The 27,567-nt window shown below is 38.4% G+C and overlaps 1 protein-coding gene across 1 annotated transcript in view; it reads right to left on the bottom strand.

Moving 5' to 3' along the window:
- LOC137650151 (activating signal cointegrator 1 complex subunit 3-like) overlaps positions 1 to 27,567 on the bottom strand; it is a 133,293-nt gene that overhangs the window by 47,671 nt on the left and 58,055 nt on the right. The window contains exons 2-15 of the mRNA XM_068383303.1: positions 19,432 to 19,524; positions 18,381 to 18,778; positions 17,940 to 18,047; positions 15,191 to 15,331; positions 12,023 to 12,166; positions 10,682 to 10,796; positions 9,168 to 9,357; positions 7,741 to 7,859; positions 7,448 to 7,593; positions 5,496 to 5,696; positions 3,902 to 4,091; positions 2,975 to 3,087; positions 1,352 to 1,470; positions 432 to 561 (exon numbers count right to left, since the gene is read on the bottom strand). Of these exons, the coding sequence (XP_068239404.1) occupies positions 432 to 561; positions 1,352 to 1,470; positions 2,975 to 3,087; positions 3,902 to 4,091; positions 5,496 to 5,696; positions 7,448 to 7,593; positions 7,741 to 7,859; positions 9,168 to 9,357; positions 10,682 to 10,796; positions 12,023 to 12,166; positions 15,191 to 15,331; positions 17,940 to 18,047; positions 18,381 to 18,778; positions 19,432 to 19,477 (2,160 nt within the window). The 5' untranslated portion in view covers positions 19,478 to 19,524. The remainder of the gene's footprint in view (positions 1 to 431; positions 562 to 1,351; positions 1,471 to 2,974; positions 3,088 to 3,901; positions 4,092 to 5,495; positions 5,697 to 7,447; positions 7,594 to 7,740; positions 7,860 to 9,167; positions 9,358 to 10,681; positions 10,797 to 12,022; positions 12,167 to 15,190; positions 15,332 to 17,939; positions 18,048 to 18,380; positions 18,779 to 19,431; positions 19,525 to 27,567) is intronic.

Here is a 27,567-nt window from a genome sequence, read left to right as displayed (position 1 = left end):
AGGTTTCTAAATCATAAAAAAGTCTAGTGGGGAAGAGGATCTAAAAGACTCATCTTCCTTACTCATATCCCTATCTAATCCTTACATGCTGTATATGCCAAAAACTTGGCAAGGGGACTCCTCTTACGGCTCATTTTTCTTTTGCATACACATAAACCGAATAGTCTGACCTATTCTTTACACATTCTCCTCTTTCCTTACACACTAGACAATACTAAGATAACGAAAAAGTTCTTCTTCCCTCAAAGGATTAACTACTGCACTGTAATTGTTCAGTGAATACTTTCCTCTAGGTAAGGATACAAGAGCCTCTTTAGCTATGGTAAGCATCACTTCCAGGACACTCCAAATTCTAACCATTGTTCTCTAGTCTTGGCTAGTGCCATAGCCTCTGTACCAGATAAGTTAAAATTAAAAAAAAATTTACTTACTTGGTGTCCTTTGTCCAAGAAATCCAAACATTTTTCAAATGTCACTCTGTCCATGTCTTCTAATTGCTTGAACCTTCCTGTGGCTTTGACTCCGATAAATGTTAATTCCAAAGGAACGGGTCGAAACCGGCTGAAAAGTAATTATTAGGTTATAATTTCTTTAGAAAAATATAAAATAATATTTTATCATTAAATTCTATCTATTAAAAATGTCTTCACAATATACAAATCACACATAAATCTTTAAATGGGAAATAACTTATATTGAGGAGGATGCTGAAAATATGTTGGATAGACCACAAGACAAATGAAAAAGTACTAAGAATACTGTAGTTGGAGAATATAGAAATCTAATTAAAACAATAAAGAGAAAAATCAGGATAGGACATATCTTAACCCTTTTACCCCCAGGCTATTTGGAAATTTCCAACCCTTAACCCGCAGGGGGTTATTTTTTTCCCAGCACATTTTGGTGTATATTCTTTTTAAATTGCTCTAACAGCCTTAACTTTTGTCATAGAGAGATCAGGTTGGTCTCATTCTCTTGAAAAATGCATGAATTTTCTCAAAAAATTATAAAAAATATGAAAAAAAATAATTTTTATAGCATTTTTTTACAAGGACGTACCGGTACGTCCATGGGGGTAAAGGGATGGCTTTTGTGAAACGTACCAGTACATCCTTTGGGGGTAAAAGCGTTAAGATATGGGTTACTGAAGGACATAGTAATAGATAAATTTGAAGGACAAAGATGCAGAGGAAGGGAGAGGAAGTCGATGCTAAATGACCTGAAGGGAGGGAGAAGGTTCAAAGCGCTAAAAGAGGTAGCCATGAATAGATTATGGAGGGAAACTAAACCATGAAAGGACTTGCCTTAGGGCAGAACACTATACAGTAACTATGAATTTGGGGCAACTTACGAATCAAAATAAAACAGCCCCTTGAATGGATTAACTCTCAAAAATGTTGCTACATCAATATAGTTGGGCAGCGTGGCAGACAACCCTACGATCCTGATCATCGACTGTTGAGATTCAACCTGGAAAAAAATTCTTGATATAAACAAATGCTTTGGGAGTAATAAATAATACATATGATATATGAGATATTTACGATCCTATAAATGATGATAAATATATCTATAATGGCATATAACATGCTTAAGAATCTATATCTATATCATGCAATCTTCTGGAAATGACTGATCATTACACGTAAATGCAATCAATGAATGTACAAATAGGGATTTTGACGAAGGAAAAATCTATTTCTGGGCGAGGGACCCGTGTCGCCCTGTGAAATGCTCCTTAAAGCACCATTTCTAAGGTATAAATACTGCTAAATATACCAGAGAAAAAAGTTGCATGGAATACCAGGAATATACCCAGCTCGCTCACCCTTAAAGGGTGTCGGTATAATAACTGGGGCGTGTGGAACCACTACCAGAGGTCCCTTACCAATTAGTCTTCTCCTTCCTGCTCTAAATAAAAAAATAAATAAATAATTCTTAAAACAAATTAATTTCTATAATTAGCAAGATTCATGTATTATTCCTTCCAAGAAGGAAGAGGTTAAAAAATCACTAAAAATATAATTTTTTTGACTGGTATTCAGTTCCTTTCTTAAATGGAGTATGCAGATATGTATCAAGGTGATTTTTTATTTGAGGATTGACAGCTTATTCTTTTGAGCAATCATTATACATTTTCTTATTTGCCAAGACATGAATTAACAGTTATTTTGGATGCGTCTACGGATGGTATTACAATAAACAGAAGATGTGCCACAGGCAGAAATTACACCTTACCTAAACATGATCGCACATAGGCAGAAATTACACCTTACCTAAACATGATCGCACATAGGCAGAAATTACACCTTACCTAAACATGATCGCACATAGGCAGAAATTACACCTTACCTAAACATGATCGCACATAGGCAGAAATTACACCTTACCTTAACATGATTGCACATAAATATCCATTCTTTAAAGGCTCATTTGTATTCTCAGCACTATCTTTAACCCTTTTACCCCCAAACTATTTGGAACTTTCCAACCCTTAATCCCCAGGCATTTTTTTTTTCAAGCACATTTTGCAATATATCTTTTTTAAATTGCTCTAACAGCCTTAATTTTTGTCATAGAGAGGTCAGGTTGGTCTCATTCTTTTGGAAAATGCCTGAAGTTTCTCATAAAGTTATCAAAAATAGGCAAAAAAATGTATAAAGCAGTTTTTTGCAAGGACGTATCGGTACGTCCATGGGGGTAAAGGGATGAGTTTTTTTAAACGTACCAGTACGTCCTTTGGGGGTTAAAGGGTTAAGCAATGCGGCTTTCTAGGAATTGATAATTTGAGAAATTTTTTTGAGGAATAGCTTTCAATGAATTTCCCGTCAAGCATATCATTTCGAGAAATTTGCCGCACGCAAACTGAACATCCAGTGCATGCAAAATAAAGCATCCTTTCACATAATTCGATGAAACAAAGTTAAAAATAAAAAATATAAGTAAATTACACTTCCTCTACATACAAACTTACCATTCTAAGTGTCCGAGCAACAAGAGTTTCTAGAACAGGGCCACGGTCACCATGTAAAAGGTGAACTTCATCAATAATTAGTAGCTTCACCAATTGAGACAACTGGGTATCACCTGACGACAAAAAAAAAAAAAAATACATTAGAAAACGTTGGCATTTTGTAATCTATTTCCCTTCTATAATCTAACAATTATTTCTCTTAATGAAATAAAATATAGCATATAGTAATGAACACCTGCTGTATAATACACATACAATGCAGAGTTTCTATACTGTCAGTTTGAACACAGCTGATATGTGCATGCAAAATAGCACGTAAATATTAATAAGGTACACTAATAGGAATTTTAAATTATGTACACTAATATAATTAATACAAATTTAATCTTCCAGTCCTTCATACTGCATGTTATGGTTTTCTTGAAGGTTATTTCCTTCTGGGTGATAGGAGGATAGATGTGAGAGAAGCAAGAGAGCGTGCTAGAAACAGGAATGAATGGTGAGCGATTGTGACGCAGTTCCGGTAGGCCCTGCTGCTTCCTCCGATGCCTTAGATGACCGCGGAGGTAGCAGCAGTAGGGGATTCAGCATTATGAAGCTTCACCTGTGGTGGATAACGGGGGAGGGTGGGCTATGGCACCCTAGCAGTACCAGCTGAACTCGGTTGAGTCCCTTGTTAGGCTGGGAGGAACGTAGAGAGTAGAGGTCCCCTTTTTTGTTTTTGTTTCATTTGTTGATGTCGGCTAGCCCCCAAAATTGGGGGAAGTGCCTTGGTATATGTATGTATGTATATCTTGTGCACTTTTCTATACATAATTTTCATTAAGTATATAAAATATTTTTGCTTCCAAATATTTGAGTGAGTAAAAAATATTTTTACTTCTAAATTTTTCAGTCAGATGTTTATCATGACAGCTCCAAACTAACCTGGTTTTCTGGTAGTCACATCCCACTTCTCTGGCGTTGTGATTATCATAGACGTCGCCATAATCTCTGGTTTCGTCAGGTGCATGTCTCCCGTCAACTCCCGAACTGTAAGTCCCAGCGGTTCCAGTCTTTTTCCGAAGTTTTTGCACATTTCCGAAGCGAGAGCTTTCATGGGAGCTATGTACACAATCTAGAACGAGGAAATAAAAAAAGAAGACTTTATAACATAAAAAATCAAACCACATTAATCGTATCTGTTACCTTGATAAAGGTACATTGTGATCCTTAATGTTCTAGTTCACACAATGAAAAGAGCACTCCCACATCTTATTTCTCTTGCTCTTATTTTTTTTTGAAGTTTTTATAATTTATATATGAAAGATTTATTTTAATGTTAGTTTTCTTAAAATATTTTATTTTAATTGTTCATTACTTTTCTTATAGTTTATTTATTTCCGTTTCCTTTCCTCACTGTTGGAGCCTTTAAACTTAAAACACCCTGCTTCTTCAACTTCTTCATAATCATCCTTTAATAAATTTTGCTAATAATTGTGAGAAATATATTAAGCGATGTACAAATAAAAGAAAAATCATGAATCAAATACTCAAGAATAAAAAAAAGAATTAAAACCATAAAGCAAATTACTCCAGTAAAACTACACACACACTTAAGAAAATACTTCCTCAAATTTATAAGATAGTTTTCAAATGCGCAAAAGATTGGGTAAACATCGAGGTGATTAATTTTACTTATCAGGAGCAACTGTTATAGCTATGAATTAAAAATACTTTAAACATGAGAATGATTTTAATAACATAATAATTAACCCTTTTACCCCCAAAGGACGTACTGGTACGTTTCACAAAAGCCGTCCCTTTACCCCTATGGACGTACTGGTACGTCCTTGCAAAAAAATGCTATAAAATTGTTTTTTTCATATTTTAGATAATTTTTTGAGAAAATTCAGGCATTTTCCAAGAGAATGAGACCAACCTGACCTCTCTATGACAAAAATTAAGCCTGTTAAAGCAATTTAAAAAAAATATACTGCAAAATGTGCTGGGAAAAAAATAACCCCCTGGGGGTTAAGGGTTGGAAATTTCCAAATAGCCTGTGGGTAAAAGGGTTAAAGTTCTAAAAATTCTTAAACCCAAGGAAACTCTAATCTTCAGGTCCAAAATACCCTTCATTCAAATTAGACTTCATAAATAAGTCAGCAACAATACACCACAGAAAACCAACTCTTCTAGAATTCATCATTGTCATCAGTTTAACCCTTTTACCCCCAAAGGACATACTGGTACGTTTCACAAAAGCCGTCCCTTTAGCCCCATGGACGTACTGGTACGTCCTTGCAAAAAAATGCTATAAAATTTTATTTTTCATATTTTTGATAATTTTTTGAGAAAATTCAGGCATTTTCCAAGAGAATGAGACCAACCTGACCTCTCTATGACAAAAATTAAGCCTGTTAGAGCAATTTAAAAAAAATATATACAGCAAAATGTGCTGGGAAAAAAATAACCCCCTGGGGGTTAAGGGTTGGAAATTTCCAAATAGCCTGGGGGTAAAAGGGTTACTGTAACTACTAACCTTGAATTTGTCTTTCTGAATGACGCCATTCTCAATGTGCTGTCTGATTTGATGGACGACGGTTAACATGGCAATGTTCGTTTTACCCGCACCAGTCGGGGCACACACCAGCATGTTTTCATTGCTATGGTACGCGATAGGATACACGACCGTCTGAATGCGATTCAGGTTCTTACAGCCTTGGAAGGCTATCTGGCCAATCTGAAACAGAATTCTTTATTCAAAACACAATTCCTTAAAAGAAAAGATTTGTTGCATGAGAAAAATTAAGAAATTTTCATCATATAACTATTTAATAGCTACCCATGTAATGCATTTACATACACACATATAAAACTACCATTAAACACATAAGACAAAAATATATTAGGTAAGCCCTCGCCATATTGCAGTTCTCATAGGTTAGGTTAGGTTAGGATCGCTTCCTCAGTACATCGCAGATTTATAAATACATATACCTTATGATCAGAAAATTATCATGGACTCCTCTACATATGGGTTTCTGAGGGCAAAAAGCTTTATATTTTTTTAAATTCTAATTATTTCTTTGTTAGAAGTAGTAATCTTTAGGTTTGAAAAAGCTTAGTTTTATATATAAAAAAAAATATACTGTAATGTAAATATCAGCTATCACTGGGGGTTCTTGTACCACAACACCCGCGATTAGCCGAGGGATTACTTATACAGTACACAAGGACTTGAAAATTCACATAAGTAACAGTATCTTTCTCAAATTACTCCCCCCTGCTATCCAAGTATCATGTGCTGTAATTAGTCTCACACAACTCTATTCTTTTTATCATTTTTAGGTAAAGTTTCATTCACAATGTTAATGTGAAAATATTGGGTCCCATCGGAAAAACTTCAGCAAAGTAAGCTGAAGTAATACAGCAGGGTAGAGTAAGTTGAGATTGATACTAATACTGTGTATAAGAAATTTTTCTAGCCCTTTCGTAATACCTTAATGGCCTTTTGTCTTTTCTATCAATGCCTGTTTTGTACATATATACATATACCAAGGCACTTCCCCAATTTTGGGGGGTAGCCGACATCAACAAATGAAACAAAAACAAGAAAGGGGACCTCTATTCTCTACGTTCCTCCCAGCCTGACAAGGGACTCAACCGAGTTCAGCTGGTACTGCTAGGGTGCCACAGCCCACCCTCCCCCGTTATCCACCACAGATAAAGCTTCATAAGGCTGAATCCCCTACTGCTGCTACCTCCGCGGTCATCTAAGGCATCGGAGGAAGCAGCAGGGCCTACCGGAACTGTGTCACAATCGCTCGCCATTCATTCCTATTTCTAGCACGCTCTCTAAATAGTTATGAATAAATAACTTTAAATATTGCTTTATGAATTTCCAGGGCATCCACACAACAAATTAAATTTGCATATATCAAACCTAGGAATAGCAAAGTCTGACTTTATGAAAAAAAAAAAAAAAAAAACCTGTAGTGATATAAATTACGGAGTTTTACAAAGGAAAAATTTATTTTTGGGAGGTGCTCTGTGGTCTCCAATGACCTTCAGTCATATTGAATTCCCTGTTTTAGCCTTAACCATTTTACCCCCAAAGGAAGTACTGATACGTTTCACAAAACTCATCCATTTACCCCCATGGACGTACCGGTACATCCTTGCAAAAAACTAATATTTACATTTTTTTTGCATATTTTTAATAATTTTTTGAGAAACTTTAGGCATTTTCCAAGAGAATGAGACCAACCTGACCTTTCTGTGACCTAAATTAAGGCTGTTAGAGCAATTTAAAAACAATATATTGCAAAAAGTGCTTGAAAAAAAATAACCCCTGGGGGTTAAGGGTTAGAAAGTTCCAAATAGCCTGGGGGTAAAAGGGTTAAACATTAAAATCCTTGGCAACCATACAGTCCTTTAATCTTAAAAAAATGATTTGAAAAACCAAACAAAATAACTGAACCAGTTCCTTACTTTGTCAAAATTGGCAGTGGGGAGAAGCTTAGCACCAACTTCTGGAGGAGCTGGATCTGACGCGGGAATATAAACTTCTTCCATTATATTATCGCCTGTTTTTATGAACCCTTCAGGCAGAGATAACTTCAGTCCCGATATATACGCTGTGGAAACCAAAAATAATAAACTTTAATGCACAGTAACAATGAATAAAATTATATTAAAACACCACATCTCACAAAATCTATTACTGTACTGTACCTCAAGAAAATTATCGTCAACGTATACAGCTCTTTGTATGAATCACTTACCAGCGCATTCCTTAGCCTTGTTGTGAACATCAAACACGTACGGATACTTCACTTCCGGCGCCGCTCGAGTTCTTCTGGGGAAGAGTGCGGCTTGTGATGCTTCAATCAGCGAAGCTTCTCTGGAATGGTACAATGAAACAAAATTTTAAAAAAATGCTTTTTAACCAGAGTCAAAGCACCTCTAATTTGGAATCCGTCTGACATTGGATGACACGTCTTTTTAACCCTTTTACCACCACCATAAGGTTAAATTTCGAGCACATTTTGCTATATAATTTTTTTTAAATTGCTCTAACAGGCTTTATTTTTGTCCTAAAGAGGTCAAGTTGGTCTCATTCTTTTGGAAAATGCCTGAAGTTTCTCATGAAATTATCAAAAATAAGTAAAAATATGTAATTAACAGTGTTTTGCAAGAACGTACCGGTACGTCCTTTGGGGGTAAAAGGGTTAACCAGAGTCAAAGCACCTCTAATTTAGAGTCCATCTGACAATGGATGACACGTCTTTTTAACCAGAGTCAAAGCACCTCAATTTAGAGTCCATCTGACAATGGATGACACGTTTTTTTAACCAGAGTCAAAGCACCTCTAATTTAGAATCCATCTGACAATGGATAACACGTCATCACATAGAACCAATACTTAAGAAACAAAGCCTAATTTCTTTATAAATTTATGTTCTACGAGGAAGCATTTCTCCTTGTTACTAGAAACTCTTCCCTCATATCTATCATGATTTATTGTTAATTTGTTCTCATTTATTTATTTCCTTATTTCCTTTCCTCACTGGGCTATTTTTCCCTATTGGGGCCCCTGGGCTTATAGCATCTTGCTTTTCCAACTAGGGTTGTAGGTTGGATAGTAATAATAATAATAATAATAATGATATAAGCATAGGGAATAAGAGCTACTTGGTTGCAGGAGACGTGCGTTTTATCCTTCATACCGAGCGGCTTTCTTATGCTACATGTTTAGACTACAATGGAGTTATGGACAAAGAGTTTACAGTATATTAGGACTTCAAAAGTTCAAAATTACAGCAAATGTTCTTATGTTGAACAGTCTGACATGTCTCTTTTTATAGTTCATACGTATATGAAAGATCTATTTTTAAGGTTGTTACTGTTCTTAAAATTTTTTTTTTTTTTTAATTGTCATTACTTCTCAAAGTAAGGATATAAGGATATAATCCTTATATCCTTTCCTCACTGGGCTATTTTTTCCTGTTGGAATCCTTGAGCTCATAGCATTCTGCTTTCCTCACTAGGGTTGTAGCTTAGCTAGTAATAATAATAATACCTGTATCCATCAATTTGTCAAGGGTGAACACTATACTTGAAAGTATGCTTCAGTTTTCAATCAATTTAGCTTTCTCCTATGACTTCGAGTTTGCCATTTGTAAACTTAAAAATTCTAATGTTTACTCACCTCTTAGCCCTTAGAGTTTCAGGATTGAAATCCTCAGATGCAGAGCCATCATTTATCTGCTTTGCCGTCTTGTATAGCTTCTTCTCTTCCTTACGAGCCTGTTTCAGTAACTGCTTTTCCGTCTCGTTCATAATCGTAACAGACTGACCATATACGGGACGCTCCTTCCCACTTTGACTTGCTAGCCCATCTGAAACAAATAAGAATATGAAAATAAAACAACGTACTGTATAAATAAATAATGTCTGACTATGAGGTACTGTATACGTAATATCAACGATCTTAGGTACTGTACATGGAGCAAATCTGAAAAACAGGAAGCCTAATACAATATAGTGAATTCTATAGACCTTTTCTTGTTAAAGACAAGATAGTGAATACTATAGACCTTTTCTTGTTAAAGGCAAGATAGTGAATACTATAGACCTTTGCTTGTTAAAGACAAGATAGTGAATACTATAGACCTTTTCTTGTTAAAGACAAGATAGTGAATACTATAGACCTTTTCTTGTTAAAGACAAGATAGTGAATACTATAGCCTTTTCTTGTTAAAGACAAGATAGTGAATACTATAGACCTTTTCTTGTTAGAGACAAGATAGTGAATAATACAGACCTTTCCTTGTTAAAGACAAGATAGTGAATACTAAAGACCCTTTCTTGTTGAAGATTACACTCCTCCCTTTCTTATATCATGCTCAAATCATCTCAATATCCAAGATTTCAATATATTTTCCAGTTTCCGAGGACCACCTCTATTCTAATCTCCTATTTGTGATTATAGTTACTATACTCTTTTCCAATCTGTCGAGTACAAACATTATTTCAGCTTCATCTGACAACATTTCTGTAACACAGAAAGTCCTAAAACTTACTAGCTTAATAAGTTCCAAGAAGCTGTTTGTAAATAAATTTCTGGCCTTGGGTAGGCTTCACCCAACTCACATGCCTATTATTTTCAATAAATAGTCCCATTTCTTTTTGGAAATGTTGCTTTGCTTAATTCATTAAATAATATATCATCTTATTACTGTATTTCATTATTAACTTTTGATACAATATCCTAGATTTATGATTTATGATGTGTATTTATATCTCAAGAATGTCTGTAAGTTGAGATCCTTCAGTACTACTATCATTCTATGAATTTTCTATGTCATCAAAATAGTCATTATCAAATTCATCATTGCTGTTCATGGTGGGAATGAATTACAAGAGAAAGGGGGAAGAGTATTGCATCTGGTGATACTTGGAGAGTAACTGCTGTCTTATGTCAACAAACTTTACTAATGCCATCTAGTGGCAAAATGGAAAAGTAAATGGACTCTTCAAACAGAATAAACATTGAAAAATAATAAATTGTAACCTGTTTTGTTGTGATAGCACAATAATTGAATTATTTAGATTTCACAAGATCAAAAATTTATAGCTATACAGTAAAAACGCACACGAGGCTCATAAAAAACACGAAAAAATACTAAGAAAAACTTGACAAAAATGTCATGATTATCTTACCCAACAGAATATTTATTTTTTGCTCCTTGTTCATAGGTGGATTTTTAATCTCCGAACGATGTTGGAGAAACGACTGGATTAGTTCAAAACGCTCAAAACCAAGTAGATCAAACATCTGAAATGAAAAAATAAATTTCTTTAGTTGCTATTATCAAAACCATCTATCATGCAAAATCCTCACTTGTGATCCAAAGGAACACATGTATATCTTCTGAAGTCCTGCATGTAAAGAAGAATAGCTATATTAGATTATTAATTAATAAAATTGTTCCCCTCATTACTAAGTCTCAGGAATGTACACAGTTGCGAATTCTCCCCATTACTTTTTTTCTTTTACACATTTTTAATCATGGTCTGATTTTTTTCCCTTTTCCTCGTTTTCAAAAGAAAAAAATCAGGAAATAAGTAATTAAAATAAGAACTTAATATGTCGGAGGAAAGGGAGTCAGTAAAATTTTCCTGGTCGGTATACAGTAGTTCTTGACATGTCGCTTCAACAATTCTAGGTTTCAGTTTCATACAGAGCATCATAATCTCTTTTTGCATGTGAGATCGCTGTAACTTTTGACCTAATTTGTACGATGTAAATACTCACATACCATACTAACTTTTATGCCACGGGGGCCCTTTAAACTTTGCCCAACAAATCTTTTCTTCAGACATCTCACTTGTGGTGGGAATTCCATTTTCATATTTATAAAGAGAAGACTTTGAAAAGAGTTTCTTAAAAAAGTAATGTTTTTATAGCTTTCCAATATACACTTATATTTAAACCTCTTCTGTGGATAAGGAAATTGGCAGATAACAAGAGACCCTAGCCTATGCTTATTATACTATGCTTATATTACTTCTAATTAGTGTCAATTTTTCTGTGTACATTGGATTCCTTGTTCTAGCCCAACAGAAAAGTCCTTGGGGACCACCCTTAAACTACAAGACTAGAAAATAGCTTCATCGACATATTGATAAAGACCATATGCTTTAGGAAAGGCCTCTTAACCCTTTTACCCCAAAAGGACGTACTGGTACGTTTCACAAAACTCATTCCTTTAGCCCAATGGACGTACCGGTACGTCCTTGCAAAAAAATGCTATAAAAATTTTTTTCTCATATTTTTGATAATTTATTAAGAAAATTCAGACATTTTCCAAGAGAATGAGACCAACCTGACCTCTCTATGACAAAAATTAAGGCTGTTAGAGCAATTTTAAAAAAATATACTGCAAAATGTGCTTGGGAAAAAATAACCCCTTGGGGGTTAAGGGTTGGAAATTTCCAAAGAGCCTGGGGGTAAAAGGATTAATAAAGTTATTACACTTTTAAATAGCTTTCATTACTAACCTCATTTTGTAGTTCGTCGTCAGCCTTGGAGCTTAACAATAGGGTCATTGTGCTGTCACTGAGCTCTGAAACAATGCTGGTGTCAGAGTAAAACCTAAGCATTTGTGCCTCAATCCAAGATTTGTCATATGTTTCTTTAGAAACCTGGAACGAGAAAAACAATCACATTGGTATCGTAAATTCTGTAATTATAATTAAGCCTTTTGGCCCCAAAGGACGTACTGGTACGTTTCACAAAAGCCATCCCTTTAACCCCATGGACGTCCTTGCAAAAAAATGCTATAAATTTTTTTTTTTCATATTTTTGATAATTTTTTGAAAAAATTCAGGCATTTTCCAAGAGAATGAGACCAACCTGACCTCTCTATGACAAAAATTAAGGCTGTTAGAGCAATTTAAAAAAAATATACTGCAAAATGTGCTGGGACAAAAATAAAGGTTGGAAATTTCCAAATAGCCTGGGGGTTAAAAGGGTTAACATCAACAAGATTTAAAAAAAAAAATACAATTCATTTCTATACATATCAATGTGAATGCAAGATGAAAAGAAAAAACTTCAAACAAAACTATCAACAAATTGGATGGAATGTAAGACCTGTCCCACTTGAAGGTCTCCCACTTATCAGATGTTAAAAATTCCTACCTTTTATTATAATTATCATTAGTATTCTCTTTGTCGATATCTCACAGGATGTAGATACAGGAAAGGAGGTTCCTAGCCCCCTCGTCCCGTCCCTTTTAGTCGCCTCTTACGACACGCAGGGATAACGTTGGCGCTATTCTTGTTTTTATGTCGGCTACCCCCCAAAATTGGGGGAAGTGCCTTGGTATATGTATGTATGTATGTATCATTATTATTATCTGTTAAGCTACAACCCTAGTTGGAAAAGAAGAATGCTATACGCCCAAGAGCTTATAGCTATCTGTGTTATCTGTCAACCTTATTACTCTGAATACAAATATGGTGCCTAGTTCTAATTCAAATAGATTTATTGAAAAAATTATGAAAATATTACTCCTCTGCATTAAATATCAGTGGATGCTCTAGTTAAAATTATTTATAGATTCTATTACACTTCTAAATCATATGACAAAATCGATGCAGAGAAAGTGGTATGTTAGTTCAAAATATTTACATATAGATATCAACTTTCATTGCAAATTTATTCATCTTTTATTTTTCTAAGTTACTTTAACCAGAGTCCTTTAAGACAGGTTGTAACTTTGGCTTAAGTCATAACCCGTCTTGAAACTTAACCCTCTTACCCCCAAAGGACGTACTGGTACGTTTCACAAAAGCCATCCCTTTACCCCCCCCCCATGTACGTACTGGTACGTCCTTGCAAAAAAATGCTATAGAATTTTTTTTTCCCATATTTTTGATAATTTTTTGAGAAAATTCAGGCATTTTCCAAGAGAATGAGACCAACCTGACCTCTCTATGACAAAAATTAAGGCTGTTAGAGCAATTTAAAAAAAAATATACTGCAAAATGTGCTGGGAAAAAAATAACCCCCTGGGGGTTAAGGGTTGGAAATTTCCAAATAGCCTGGGGGTAAAAGGGTTAAAAGTAGTTGACTGTTGGAAAATAGGAATGGTGGAGTACAACCCTTCCTCTTGACGTAAGCCATTCACTTCCCTCTTGGGCACTAGGATCAGCTGGACATTGTTGATGGGGTATAATCATCAAACGTAAACAGTAAAGGGGTCTAGATTCAGTTCCATTATCATCTTACGAGGTGTGCACCTGAACATTAGCAGGGCAAACCCAACACCTCATTGTAGTGCCCAATCACAGCAGAAACCTCCCCCGTGAACAGCTCAAACTCAACGGGCTGGGATCGATCTGCTGCCATATGGATGGTAGGTGAATGCATTAGCACTGTATTAGCCATGAAAGCCTTTCAAGTCTCCCTTGGGTCATAGGACCAGAGGGGGATGACTGATAGGGTATGATTATAAAATTGCTCAGATTTGGATACTAAGAAAAAACAAATATAAGAAATTGTTTCTACATAACCAAAAAATTAATCCTTTAATACAGTATTTAACCCACCACAAGAGAGCGTGCTAGAAATAGGAATGAATGGCGAGCGATTGTGACGCAATTCCGGTAGGCCCTGCTGCTGCCTCCGATGCCTTAGATGACCGCGGAGGTAGCAGCAGTAGGGGATTCAGCATTATGAAGCTTCATCTGTGGTGGATAATGTGGGAGGGTGGGCTGTGGCACCCTAGCAGTACCAGCTGAACTCGGTTGAGTCCCTTGTTAGGCTGGGAGGAACGTAGAGAGTAGAGGTCCCCTTTTTTGTTTTTGTTTCATTTGTTGATGTCGGCTACCCCCAAAAATTGGGGGAAGTGCCTTGGTATATGTATGTATGTATGTACAATACAAACCAAATGCATTCCAAGAATGTTTGGAAGCTGCAGTTTGCTAGTTCAACATCATTAGGGTTAAAAATCTTACAACCTGCCAATAACTCCCAAGCTTCAAATGTTTCCCATCAGCTGATCCTGCTATTGCTAACTAACTAGGCTATGAATGAACTCAACTCTAGTTCCTGCATTCGTCACTGAGTCTAAAGAGGGGAAAAGATAGAGAAGGTTCAAGTGGAAGAATACTTGAAGATGAAAGAAGAGAACTAGCGGAACTCTTCAGCCTTGAGAAAGATGCGAGAAGAGAAGTCATGCTTTGCCTCCTCTTTCCTCCACTGCATCTTACAATGGAAATACGGCTAGCAATCATGACCCCTGTCAGGAGGAGCAAAGCATGGGGGTCAAAATTGCTCCTACTTGTGAAGGTGACACACTATTGGCCAGCAACTCCAGGGTAAGGCCCCATGCTAGCATGTTTCTCCATTCCACAAAAAATAATCACACACTCTGTAAAAAGAAAAGGAGTATAGAAATAGAAAAAGATTAAACCAGCCAAGTAAAGGAGACCAGGAGTACATCCATACTGCTTGACAGCTAAAGTCAAAAGTGGCTTCCCGGTGTACTGGCGGGTGAGGATTCCCCGCCACCTGCCAGTGACTACTGACACCTCGTCATGCGTAAATTTTAAGAGCCGAGTTTCATTCCCCTTAGTGGACAAGGGTTTGTACCCGTGTAGGAACAAAAATGTGTTTTAGCATCAAAACTGTATTAATATTTTGATCAGAATAATATTACCTTCTCTTTAACTTGCTTCTCCACAAATTCAGGTTTAAAATCATCGTATCTAAGAGTGGCTTGTGAGACTGGTTTTATTCTTCTCAGATCTATCAACTTATGTCGTGGAAAATCGTCATCTGGAGGAATCATGGGACCAACCTGCAAGGAATAATACACAGTATGATAAAAATGTCACTAAAAGTTTATTTCAATCCTTAACTAAGTAATTGACCTTTTCTAGTCTAACTAGCCATTCAACATTTATTCTAAAGAACGTACGATAAATAGGGTTCAATCATGGGTACCATTGATACACAGAATGAGATATCAAATTTGTGAGAAATTACATAGTATTTATACATTATACCCAAAAGATTTTCAATCCATTATACTTTCTAACAAACAAACCTCAATCTGTTCTATTTCGTAATTAACATATAAGCTCTAAATTAAGGCTTGCTGTCTTAACTCTTGTTGTTGGCCCTCTTTAACTTTTAGCTCTACTAAACATAAACAAAATTCTCCATTTCAAATCGCTGAAGCAAAACATTATAAGTAACGCTCTTAAACTGGATTGCTATGACTTAGGATTAACTTTTACTATATATACGTCCGTTAAAATTACATACATATATATACCAAGGCACTTCCCCCAATTTTGGGGGGTAGCCGACATCAACAAATGAAACAAAAACAAAAAAGGGGACCTCTACTCTCTACATTCCTCCCAGCCTAACAAGGGACTCAACCGAGTTCAGCTGGTACTGCTAGGGTGCCACAGCCCACCCTCCCACATTATCCACCACAGATGAAGCTTCATAATGCTGAATCCCCTACTGCTGATACCTTCGCGGTCATCTAAGGCATTGGAGGAAGCAGCAGGGCCTACCGGAACTGCGTCACAATTGCTCGCCATTCATTCTTATTTCTAGCACGCTCTCTTGCCTCTCTCACATCTATCCTCCTATCACCCGTTAAAATTAAATCCTCAAAAAACTTATGAAAAATCCAACACAAATGATTAGTGAGGTACTGTACAAGCTATTTTACGCTGTAAATATCATACAGTGCATATTGTCAAAATGATTAACTTACAGGAAAGATGTTCTTAAAATGGTGGATCTATCTCACATTCTTACACTGGCTCACAGTGTTGGAAATTAAAGACTGTCTCACCATCTATGGGAAAAATTCTTATACGTACTTTTAAAAATGTTATCTAATCTTTTCCTATTTTGACTGAATAACATATTAATTACAGGAAGATTCAAATGATTATTGCCATAGTGATATCAAGGCATGGATGATATGCATGGAAAAAACAATGAATCAACAATATATGAGTTCTATAAGACGTTCTATATCGGAAAACATTGCAATTCTCATTTCAATTTTGTATTACCACCTAACATAAGTTCTACACCCGTAAACATTACAGTTCTCTATTCAATTCTGCATTACCACACAAGATATTTTTCTATTTCAATGCTTACCAATGTTCATTTGCTACTCCTTCCAAGAAAGATATTCAAAGTTTTTTTTCTAAAACTGCAATATTCTATCCTACCAAGATACAACTTCAACCAAGTGGTCCCCTTTAGCCATACGGGTAGCAATCACCAGTATAGTGGCACCTTGATTTAACTTATCATAATTACTAGCCAAGCTACAACCCTAGTTGGAAAAGCAAGATGTTATAAGCCCAAGGGCTCCAACAGGGGAAAATAGCCCAGTGAGGAAAGGAAAAAAGGAAATAAATAAACGATGAGAAAAAATTAACAGTAAATTACTTTAAAAACAGTAATAACATTAAAACAAATATGTCATATATAAACTATAAAAACTTACGTCAGCCTGTTCAACATAAAAACATTTGCTGCAAATTTTAACTTTTGAAGTTCTACTGATTCAACTACCCCATTAGGAAGAGCATTCCACAACTTGGTCACAGCTGGAATAAAACTTCTAGAATACTGTGTAGTATTGAGCCTCATGATGGAGAAGGCCTGACTATTAGAATTTGTTATTGTCAATCATTCTTTTTTGCTGAGGATGTATCAACAATGACTATACATTTATGACCTATATTGGTGGAAAAGAAGTAGAGTATTGCCAGAAAAGGTAGCTTGGTCAGGAATAACGGCTTCATTCTCCATAAACAGACACGGAGTTATAAGAGACTTCTTGAGATTTACTCAAGAAATCTAAATTCCTACAGCTTCAGAATAAGCTTTTGGGCTCTCACAAGATCTTCTTTTGACGACCCCAGAAATCACCAATCATTCAAACAGAACCCGGATACCCAACAAATCCAAATAAATGGTAAAAAAAGTCATTATTCTTGAGAAAACTTAGGAAGCTGTACTTAATCTGGATAAAATGAAGATAAAATGGAAGCCTTTACACCTATACGAATGAATCTTAAGGTATCTACTCCCATTCAAAGCATGAAAGGTTTGTTTTCACATAGGAACAACTTTGCACTGAAACCTCTTAGATCCAGACATTTTCTGATGGCTGAAGATCCTATCATGTCACACTATAAACGAGCCCTAATATCAGCTGTGGTATCTTTTCCTATTCATAAACTCAGATAGTTCAAAGTGGAAAAATCTGCACCAGTTAACTAGTTGAAATATGACAAACTCTCATCACAGATAGGTGGTCTAATATCAAAGGGTACCTATTCCATTACCACCAAAGGTGGTCTTTCAATCAAAATCTATTCATGCAAACAATTGGATGAATTTAAGAGACAATGTACTACCTTTATATTTGCACCAAACATGGGAAGCTCTTCTTTAGGCGAGCCGTGTTGTGTCACTAATTCGACCAGCTCTTCCTCGCTTACTAAATCAGCAATTTTTCTCACAGCCTGAAAATCCAAAGAATATCAATGCGAGGCAAAACACATGAATGAATAGTTGATAAAATCTTAAAAACATTGTTTTACTCAGATACAACTCCCTTCCTTTTTCTACATATACCAATCACAGTTGGTCCACTTTATATGAAGGTATTACATTTGATCCCCTCCTGGAGCTATGGACTTGTGGAGCACAAAATTAATTTCCTTCATTTCTTATGGGACAAATAATTTTAGAATACATGCATTTTATGTTGCGAGCTTGCTCCCAGAACAAAATTAATCTCTTAAACCCAGATACTGTACTACCATATATTGAAATGAGACAAAAAGAATACTCACCCTATGGGCTCTCTCAATTTGAGGTTTAACATCACCAAACATCTGTTTCAGTTTCATATTCTGCTTGACAGTCAAAACCGCATTATTGTGAGACATCTGGAAGAGATGCACAGCGGCCTCTTCTCGCGTATCCAGCTCGGGTGCCACCAAACGTGCCACGTCCCAAATTTCTCTGAGGTAGCACTCCAAATTGAGATTGTAGTTTTTACCGAGTTTTTCCACTTCCGCCTTGATGTACGGCCATGTTAGCGAGCTCTTCCTTTCCTCTTGGATTTTCTCCTCTCTTTTAATGGCCAACAAATTCGCGATATTGCTCTCATCACTCACGTTGTTATTGCCGCTCAGGCTGACATTTCCGTAGGCTCGAAGGAAAGCGGTAAAACGAGGTGGACCAACCCCTGGAAAAAAATATATAACACCATAAAATAACTTATTGAAAATATATTAATGTTTTTCTCGTGATTATTCCTTTTGGTACTTAGATTGATAACTATTCTCTATAAAAATCTATTTCAGACTTGCCAAGAGAGTCCTGTAATTCACTTAATGCTAGCTAGCTAACAAAAAATAAATAAAACAGAATTTCTCCATCGTGCCTGTAAGAACTAACGACTCTGTGCCAGTAACCTACCTACGTGAGATTGGGTTTAATAAGACTAACTCGCCCAACTGACATTGTCGCTAAACAGATAATCAGTTAAATTTTCAATTTATGTTTTATGATATACAGTATTTTTAAATGATTTTAACACACTTTAGTGGATTTTCTCTTTAGTGATTTTGATTAAACAATAATTATTTTATAAAAACACTCATAATTTCAGTAAGGGAGAAGACACTTTACCAAAAATATTCTCTCTATTTGCTTTTCCAACTCAATCATGTTTTGCAATGATATAGAAATAGTTAAAGAAGTGAATGAAGGAATGGAAGATATTAGCAACGATCCTGGAATGTTGGTACTCAGACAGGGAAGTTAAAAAGAATAACTGATAATGGAGAGGACGAATTGGTTCCAAAAAGCACACTCTACAAAAAATAAACTACTTACCACTCTCCTTTCTGATTAAAAAATCTGTTTCCCTGTGTGGGGCCATGGCTGGAAACCACCTACTGTGGCTTGTGGGACGATTCACATTCAAATCTGGAAAAAAAATATCTTGTTAGAAAGTCTCTCTAGGCTTCCTATTAATAACATAATTTTAAGTACTCAATACCTTAAGACTAGTTTCATTTGAATAGACCTTAAGTCATCTGCTATTTGAAGTAGTAGGCTGATCATTACCTTAAGTTTTCACCATACTCTCTCTCAACATAGATTTCTAATATCCTATGTTATTTATCCTATAAAACCTTTAATTTCAAAATAATTTCTAAATAAGATAAAAGATATGTGTGATAACAAAAAACAAGCGAACCAACAATTTACGTAAAGTATAATGTACCGATGGACTAAACTCGCTTATTTCCCTTTTTACCATATCTATATACTAGGCACGACAATTTTAGCTTGCTCTCTCAATATTTCAGTTCTACATTATGCCTAAGAAAAGTAGTAACCCTGTGTTTGCTTCCCAACAACCCATCCCTATAACACCACTAACCCTATGACAAGTTGTAACCCTCTGTTTGCTTCCTAAAAATCCCTCCCTATAACACCGCCAACCCTAAGACAAGTCGTAACCCCATGTTTGCTTCCCAAGAACACATCCCTATAACCCCGCCAACCCTGACAAGTCGTAACCCCATGTTTGCTTCTAAGAACACATCCCTATAACCCCGCCAAACCCTGAGACAAGTCGTAACCTAGTGTTTGCTTCAAAAGAACACATCCCTATAACCCCGCCAACCCTGAGACAAGTCGTAACCCGTGTTTGCTTCCCATGAACACATCCCTATAACCCCGCCAACCCTGAGACAAGTCGTAACCCTGTGTTTGCTTCCCAAAAACACATCCCTATCACCCCGCCAACCCTGAGACAAGTCGTAACCCTGTGTTTGCTTCCCAAAAACACATCCCGATCACCCCGCCAACCCTGAGACAAGTCGTAACCCCGTGTTTGCTTCCCATGAACACATCCCTATAACCCCGCCAACCCTGAGACAAGTGTAACCCTGTGTTTGCTTCCCATAAACACATCCCTATAACCCCACCTACCCTGAGACGTCAAAACCCCGTATGTTTGCTTCTCAAGAACACATCCCTATAACCCCGCCAACCCTGAGACAAGTCGTAACCCCGTGTTTGCTTCTAAAAAACACATCCCTATAACCCAGCCAACCCTGAGACAAGTCGTAACCCTGTGTTTGCTTCCCAAGAACACATCCCTATAACCCCGCCAACCCTGAGACAAGTCGTAACCCTGTGTTTGCTTCCCAAGACACATCCCTATAACCCCTCCAAACCCAAGACAAATCGTAACCCTGTGTTTGCTTCAAAAGAACACATCCCTATAACCCCACTAACCCTAAGACAAGTTCGTAACCCTGTGTTTGCTTCCAGAACACATCCCTATAACCCCACCAACCCAAGACAATTCGTAACCCTGTGTTTGCTTCTAAAAAACACATCCCTATAACCCCGCCAACCCTGAGACAAGTCGTAACCCTGTGTTTGCTTCCCAAGAACACATCCCTATCACCCTGCCAACCTGAGACAAGTCGTAACCCTGTGTTTGCTTCCCAAGACACATCCCTTAACCCCTCCAAACCCAAGACAAGTCGTAACCTGTGTTTGCTTCAAAAGAACACATCCCTATAACCCCACCAACCCAAGACAAGTCGTAACCCTGTGTTTGCTTCTAAAAAACACATCCCTATAACCCCGCCAACCCTAAGACAAGTCGTAACCCTGTGTTTGTTCCCAAGAACACATCCCTTTAACCCCTCCAAACCCAAGACAAGTCGTAACCTGTGTTTGCTTCCCAAGAACACATCCCTATAACCCCACCAACCCAAGACAAGTCGTAACCCTGTGTTTGCTTCCCAAGAACACATCCCTATAACCCCGCCAACCCTAAGACAAGTCGTAACCCTGTGTTTGCTTCCCAAGACACATCCCTTAACCCCTCCAAACCCAAGACAAGTCGTAACCCTGTGTTTGCTTTCCATGAACACATCCCTATAACCCCACCAACCCAAGACAAGTCGTAACCCTGTGTTTGCTTTCCAAGAACACATCCCTATAACCCCACCAACTCCAAGACAAGTCGTAACCCTGTGTTTGCTTCCCAAGAACACATCCCTATAACCCCGCCAACCCTGAGACAAGTCGTAACCCTGTGTTTGCTTCCCAAGACACATCCCTATAACCCCTCCAAACCCAAGACAAGTCGTAACCCTGTGTTTGCTTCCCAAGAACACATCCCTATAACCCCAACAACTCCAAGACAAGTCGTAACCCTGTGTTTGCTTCCAAGAACACATCCCTATAACCCCACCAACTCCAAGACAAGTCGTAACCCTGTGTTTGCTTCCAAGAACACATCCTATAACCCCACTCACCCTAAGACAAGTCGTAACCCTGTGTTTGCTTCCCAACAACCCATCCCTATAACCCCACTCACCCTAAGACAAGTCGTAACCCTGTGTTTGCTTCCCAACAACACATCCCTATAACCCCACTAACCCTAAGACAAGTCGTAACCCTGTGTTTACCTTCCCAACAACACATCCCTATAACCCCACTAACCCTAAGACAAGTCGTAACCCTGTGTTTGCTTCCCAGGAACACATCCCTATAACCCCACTAACCCTAAGACAAGTCGTAACCCTGTGTTTGCTTCCCAACAACCCATCCCTATAACCCCACTCACCCTAAGACAAGTCGTAACCCTGTGTTTACTTCCCAGGAACACATCCCTATAACCCACTCACCCTAAGACAAGTAGTAACCCTGTGTTTGCTTCCCAGGACACATCCCTATAACACCACTAACCCTAAGACAAGTCGTAACCCTGTGTTTGCTTCCCAACAACCCATCCCTATAACCCCACTCACCCTAAGACAAGTCATAACCCTGTGTTTGCTTCCCAAACACATCCCTATAACCCCACTAACCCTAAGACAAGTCAACCCTGTGTTTGCTTCCCAACAACCCATCCCTATAACCCCACTCACCCTAAGACAAGTAGTAACCCTGTGTTTGCTTCCCAGGAACACATCCCTATAACCCCACTCACCCTGTGACAAGTAGTAACCCTGTGTTTGCTTCCCAACACATCCCTATAACCCACTCACCCTAAGACAAGTCGTAACCCTGTGTTTGCTTCCCAACAACCTATCCCTATAACACTGCTCACCCTAAGACAAGTCATAACCCTGTGTTTGCTTCCCAACAACCCATATCCCTATAACCCTCACTCACCCTAAGACAAGTCATAACCCTGTGTTTACTTCCCAAAAACATATCCCTATAACCCCACTCACCCTAAGACAAGTCGTAACCCTGTGTTTACTTCCCAAAAACATATCCCTATAACCCCACTCACCCTAAGACAAGTCATAACCCTGTGTTTACTTCCCAAAAACATATCCCTATAACCCCACTCAACCCTAAGACAAGTCATAACCCTGTGTTTACTTCCCAAAAACATATCCCTATAACCCCACTCACCCTAAGACAAGTCATAACCCTGTGTTTACTTCCCAAAAACATATCCCTATAACCCCACTCACCCTAAGACAAGTCATAACCCTGTGTTTGCTTCCCAAAACCCATTCCCTATAACCCCACTCACCCTAAGACAAGTATAACCCTGTGTTTACTTCCCAAAAACATATCCCTATAACCCCACTCACCCAAAGACAAGTCATAACCCTGTGTTTACTTCCCAAAAACATATCCCTATAACCCCATCACCCTAAGACAAGTTGTAACCCTGTGTTTACTTCCCAAAAACATATCCCTATAACCCCACTCACCCTAAGACAAGTCATAACCCTGTGTTTACTTCCCAAAAACATATCCCTATAACCCCTGCTCACCCTAAGACAAGTCGTAACCCTGTGTTTACTTCCCAAAAACATATCCCTATAACCCCGCTCACCCTAAGACAAGTCGTAACCCTGTGTTTACTTCCCAAAAACATATCCCTATAACCCCGCTCACCCTAAGACAAGTCATAACCCTGTGTTTACTTCCCAAAAAATATCCCTATAACCCCACTCACCCTAAGACAAGTCATAACCCTGTGTTTACTTCCCAAAAACATATCCCTATAACCCCAGTCACCCTAAGACAAGTCGTAACCCTGTGTTTACTTCCCAAAAACATATCCCTATAACCCCACTCACCCTAAGACAAGTCGTAACCCTGTGTTTACTTCCCAAAAACATATCCCTATAACCCCAGTCACCCTAAGACAAGTCATAACCCTGTGTTTACTTCCCAAAAACATATCCCTATAACCCCACTCACCCTAAGACAAGTCATAACCCTGTGTTTACTTCCCAAAAACATATCCCTATAACCCCGCTCACCCTAAGACAAGTCGTAACCCTGTGTTTACTTCCCAAAAACATATCCCTATAACCCCGCTCACCCTAAGACAAGTCGTAACCCTGTGTTTACTTCCCAAAAACATATCCCTATAACCCCGCTCACCCTAAGACAAGTCATAACCCTGTGTTTACTTCCCAAAAAATATCCCTATAACCCCACTCACCCTAAGACAAGTCATAACCCTGTGTTTACTTCCCAAAAACATATCCCTATAACCCCATCACCCTAAGACAAGTCGTAACCCTGTGTTTAGTTCCCAAAAACATATCCCTATAACCCCATCACCCTAAGACAAGTGTAACCCTGTGTTTACTTCCCAAAAACATATCCCTATAACCCCACTCACCCTAAGACAAGTCGTAACCCTGTGTTTACTTCCCAAAAACATATCCCTATAACCCCGCTCACCCTAAGACAAGTCGTAACCCTGTGTTTACTTCCCAAAAACATATCCCTATAACCCCGCTCACCCTAAGACAAGTCGTAACCCTGTGTTTACTTCCCAAAAACATATCCCTATAACCCCGCTCACCCTAAGACAAGTCGTAACCCTGTGTTTACTTCCCAAAAACATATCCCTATAACCCCGCTCACCCTAAGACAAGTCATAACCCTGTGTTTACTTCCCAAAAAATATCCCTATAACCCCACTCACCCTAAGACAAGTCATAACCCTGTGTTTACTTCCCAAAAACATATCCCTATAACCCCGCTCACCCTAAGACAAGTCGTAACCCTGTGTTTACTTCCCAAAAACATATCCCTATAACCCCGCTCACCCTAAGACAAGTCGTAACCCTGTGTTTACTTCCCAAAAACATATCCCTATAACCCCGCTCACCCTAAGACAAGTCATAACCCTGTGTTTACTTCCCAAAAAATATCCCTATAACCCCACTCACCCTAAGACAAGTCGTAACCCTGTGTTTACTTCCCAAAAACATATCCCTATAACCCCATCACCCTAAGACAAGTGTAACCCTGTGTTTACTTCCCAAAAACATATCCCTATAACCCCATCACCCTAAGACAAGTGTAACCCTGTGTTTAGTTCCCAAAAACATATCCCTATAACCCCACTCACCCTAAGACAAGTCATAACCCTGTGTTTACTTCCCAAAAACATATCCCTATAACCCCGCTCACCCTAAGACAAGTCATAACCCTGTGTTTACTTCCCAAAAACATATCCCTATAACCCCGCTCACCCTAAGACAAGTCGTAACCCTGTGTTTACTTCCCAAAAACATATCCCTATAACCCCGCTCACCCTAAGACAAGTCGTAACCCTGTGTTTACTTCCCAAAAACATATCCCTATAACCCCGCTCACCCTAAGACAAGTCGTAACCCTGTGTTTACTTCCCAAAAACATATCCCTATAACCCCGCTCACCCTAAGACAAGTCGTAACCCTGTGTTTACTTCCCAAAAACATATCCCTATAACCCCGCTCACCCTAAGAAAAGTCGTAACCCTGTGTTTACTTCCCAAAAACATATCCCTATAACCCCGCTCACCCTAAGACAAGTCGTAACCCTGTGTTTACTTCCCAAAAACCCATATCCCTATAACCCCGCTCACCCTAAGACAAGTCGTAACCCTGTGTTTGCTTCCAAAACCCATTCCCTATAACCCCACTCACCCTAAGACAAGTCATAACCCTGTGTTTACTTCCAAAAACCCATATCCCTATAACCCCACTCACCCTAAGACAAGTCATAACCCTGTGTTTACTTCCCAAAAACATATCCCTATAACCCCAGTCACCCTAAGACAAGTCGTAACCCTGTGTTTACTTCCCAAAAACATATCCCTATAACCCCAGTCACCCTAAGACAAGTCGTAACCCTGTGTTTACTTCCCAAAAACATATCCCTATAACCCCAGTCACCCTAAGACAAGTCGTAACCCTGTGTTTACTTCCCAAAAACATTCCCTATAACCCCAGTCACCCTAAGACAAGTCGTAACCCTGTGTTTACTTCCCAAAAACATATCCCTATAACCCCAGTCACCCTAAGACAAGTCGTAACCCTGTGTTTACTTCCCAAAAACATATCCCTATAACCCCAGTCACCCTAAGACAAGTCGTAACCCTGTGTTTACTTCCCAAAAACATATCCCTATAACCCCAGTCACCCTAAGACAAGTCGTAACCCTGTGTTTACTTCCTAAAAACCCATCCCTATAACCCTGCTCACCCTAAGACAAGACGTAACCCTGTGTTTACTTCCTAAAAACCCATCCCTATAACCCTGCTCACCCTAAGACAAGTCGTAACCCTGTGTTTACTTCCCAAAAACATATCCCTATAACCCCAGTCACCCTAAGACAAGTCGTAACCCTGTGTTTACTTCCCAAAAACATATCCCTATAACCCCAGTCACCCTAAGACAAGTCGTAACCCTGTGTTTACTTCCCAAAAACATATCCCTATAACCCCAGTCACCCTAAGACAAGTCGTAACCCTGTGTTTACTTCCCTAAAAACCTATCCCTATAACCCTGCTCACCCTAAGACAAGACGTAACCCTGTGTTTACTTCCCAAAAACATATCCCTATAACCCCAGTCACCCTAAGACAAGACGTAACCCTGTGTTTACTTCCCTAAAAACCTATCCCTATAACCCCTGCTCACCCTAAGACAAGTCGTAACCCTGTGTTTACTTCCCAAAAACATATCCCTATAACCCCAGTCACCCTAAGACAAGTGTAACCCTGTGTTTACTTCCCTAAAAACCAATCCCTATAACCCCTGCTCACCCTAAGACAAGACGTAACCCTGTGTTTACTTCCCAAAAACATATCCCTATAACCCCAGTCACCCTAAGACAAGACGTAACCCTGTGTTTACTTCCTAAAAACCAATCCCTATAACCCCTGCTCACCCTAAGACAAGACGTAACCCTGTGTTTACTTCCCAAAAACATATCCCTATAACCCCAGTCACCCTAAGACAAGACGTAACCCTGTGTTTACTTCCTAAAAACCAATCCCTATAACCCTGCTCACCCTAAGACAAGACGTAACCCTGTGTTTACTTCCCAAAAACATATCCCTATAACCCCAGTCACCCTAAGACAAGACGTAACCCTGTGTTTACTTCCCTAAAAACCAATCCCTATAACCCCTGCTCACCCTAAGACAAGACGTAACCCTGTGTTTACTTCCCAAAAACATATCCCTATAACCCCAGTCACCCTAAGACAAGACGTAACCCTGTGTTTACTTCCCAAAAACATATCCCTATAACCCCAGTCACCCTAAGACAAGACGTAACCCTGTGTTTACTTCCCAAAAACCATCCCTATAACCCCTGCTCACCCTAAGACAAGACATAACCCTGTGTTTACTTCCCAAAAACCATCCCTATAACCCCGCTCACCCTAAGACAAGTCGTAACCCTGTGTTTACTTCCCAAAAACATATCCCTATAACCCCAGTCACCCTAAGACAAGTCGTAACCCTGTGTTTACTTCCCAAAAACATATCCCTATAACCCCAGTCACCCTAAGACAAGTCGTAACCCTGTGTTTACTTCCCAAAAACATATCCCTATAACCCCAGTCACCCTAAGACAAGTCGTAACCCTGTGTTTACTTCCCAAAAACATATCCCTATAACCCCAGTCACCCTAAGACAAGTCGTAACCCTGTGTTTACTTCCCAAAAACATATCCCTATA

Source organism: Palaemon carinicauda, chromosome 11 (assembly GCF_036898095.1).
Source record: "Palaemon carinicauda isolate YSFRI2023 chromosome 11, ASM3689809v2, whole genome shotgun sequence".
Taxonomy (NCBI): Eukaryota; Metazoa; Arthropoda; class Malacostraca; order Decapoda; family Palaemonidae; genus Palaemon; species Palaemon carinicauda.
This window is presented reverse-complemented; position numbering and strand designations above follow the sequence as displayed.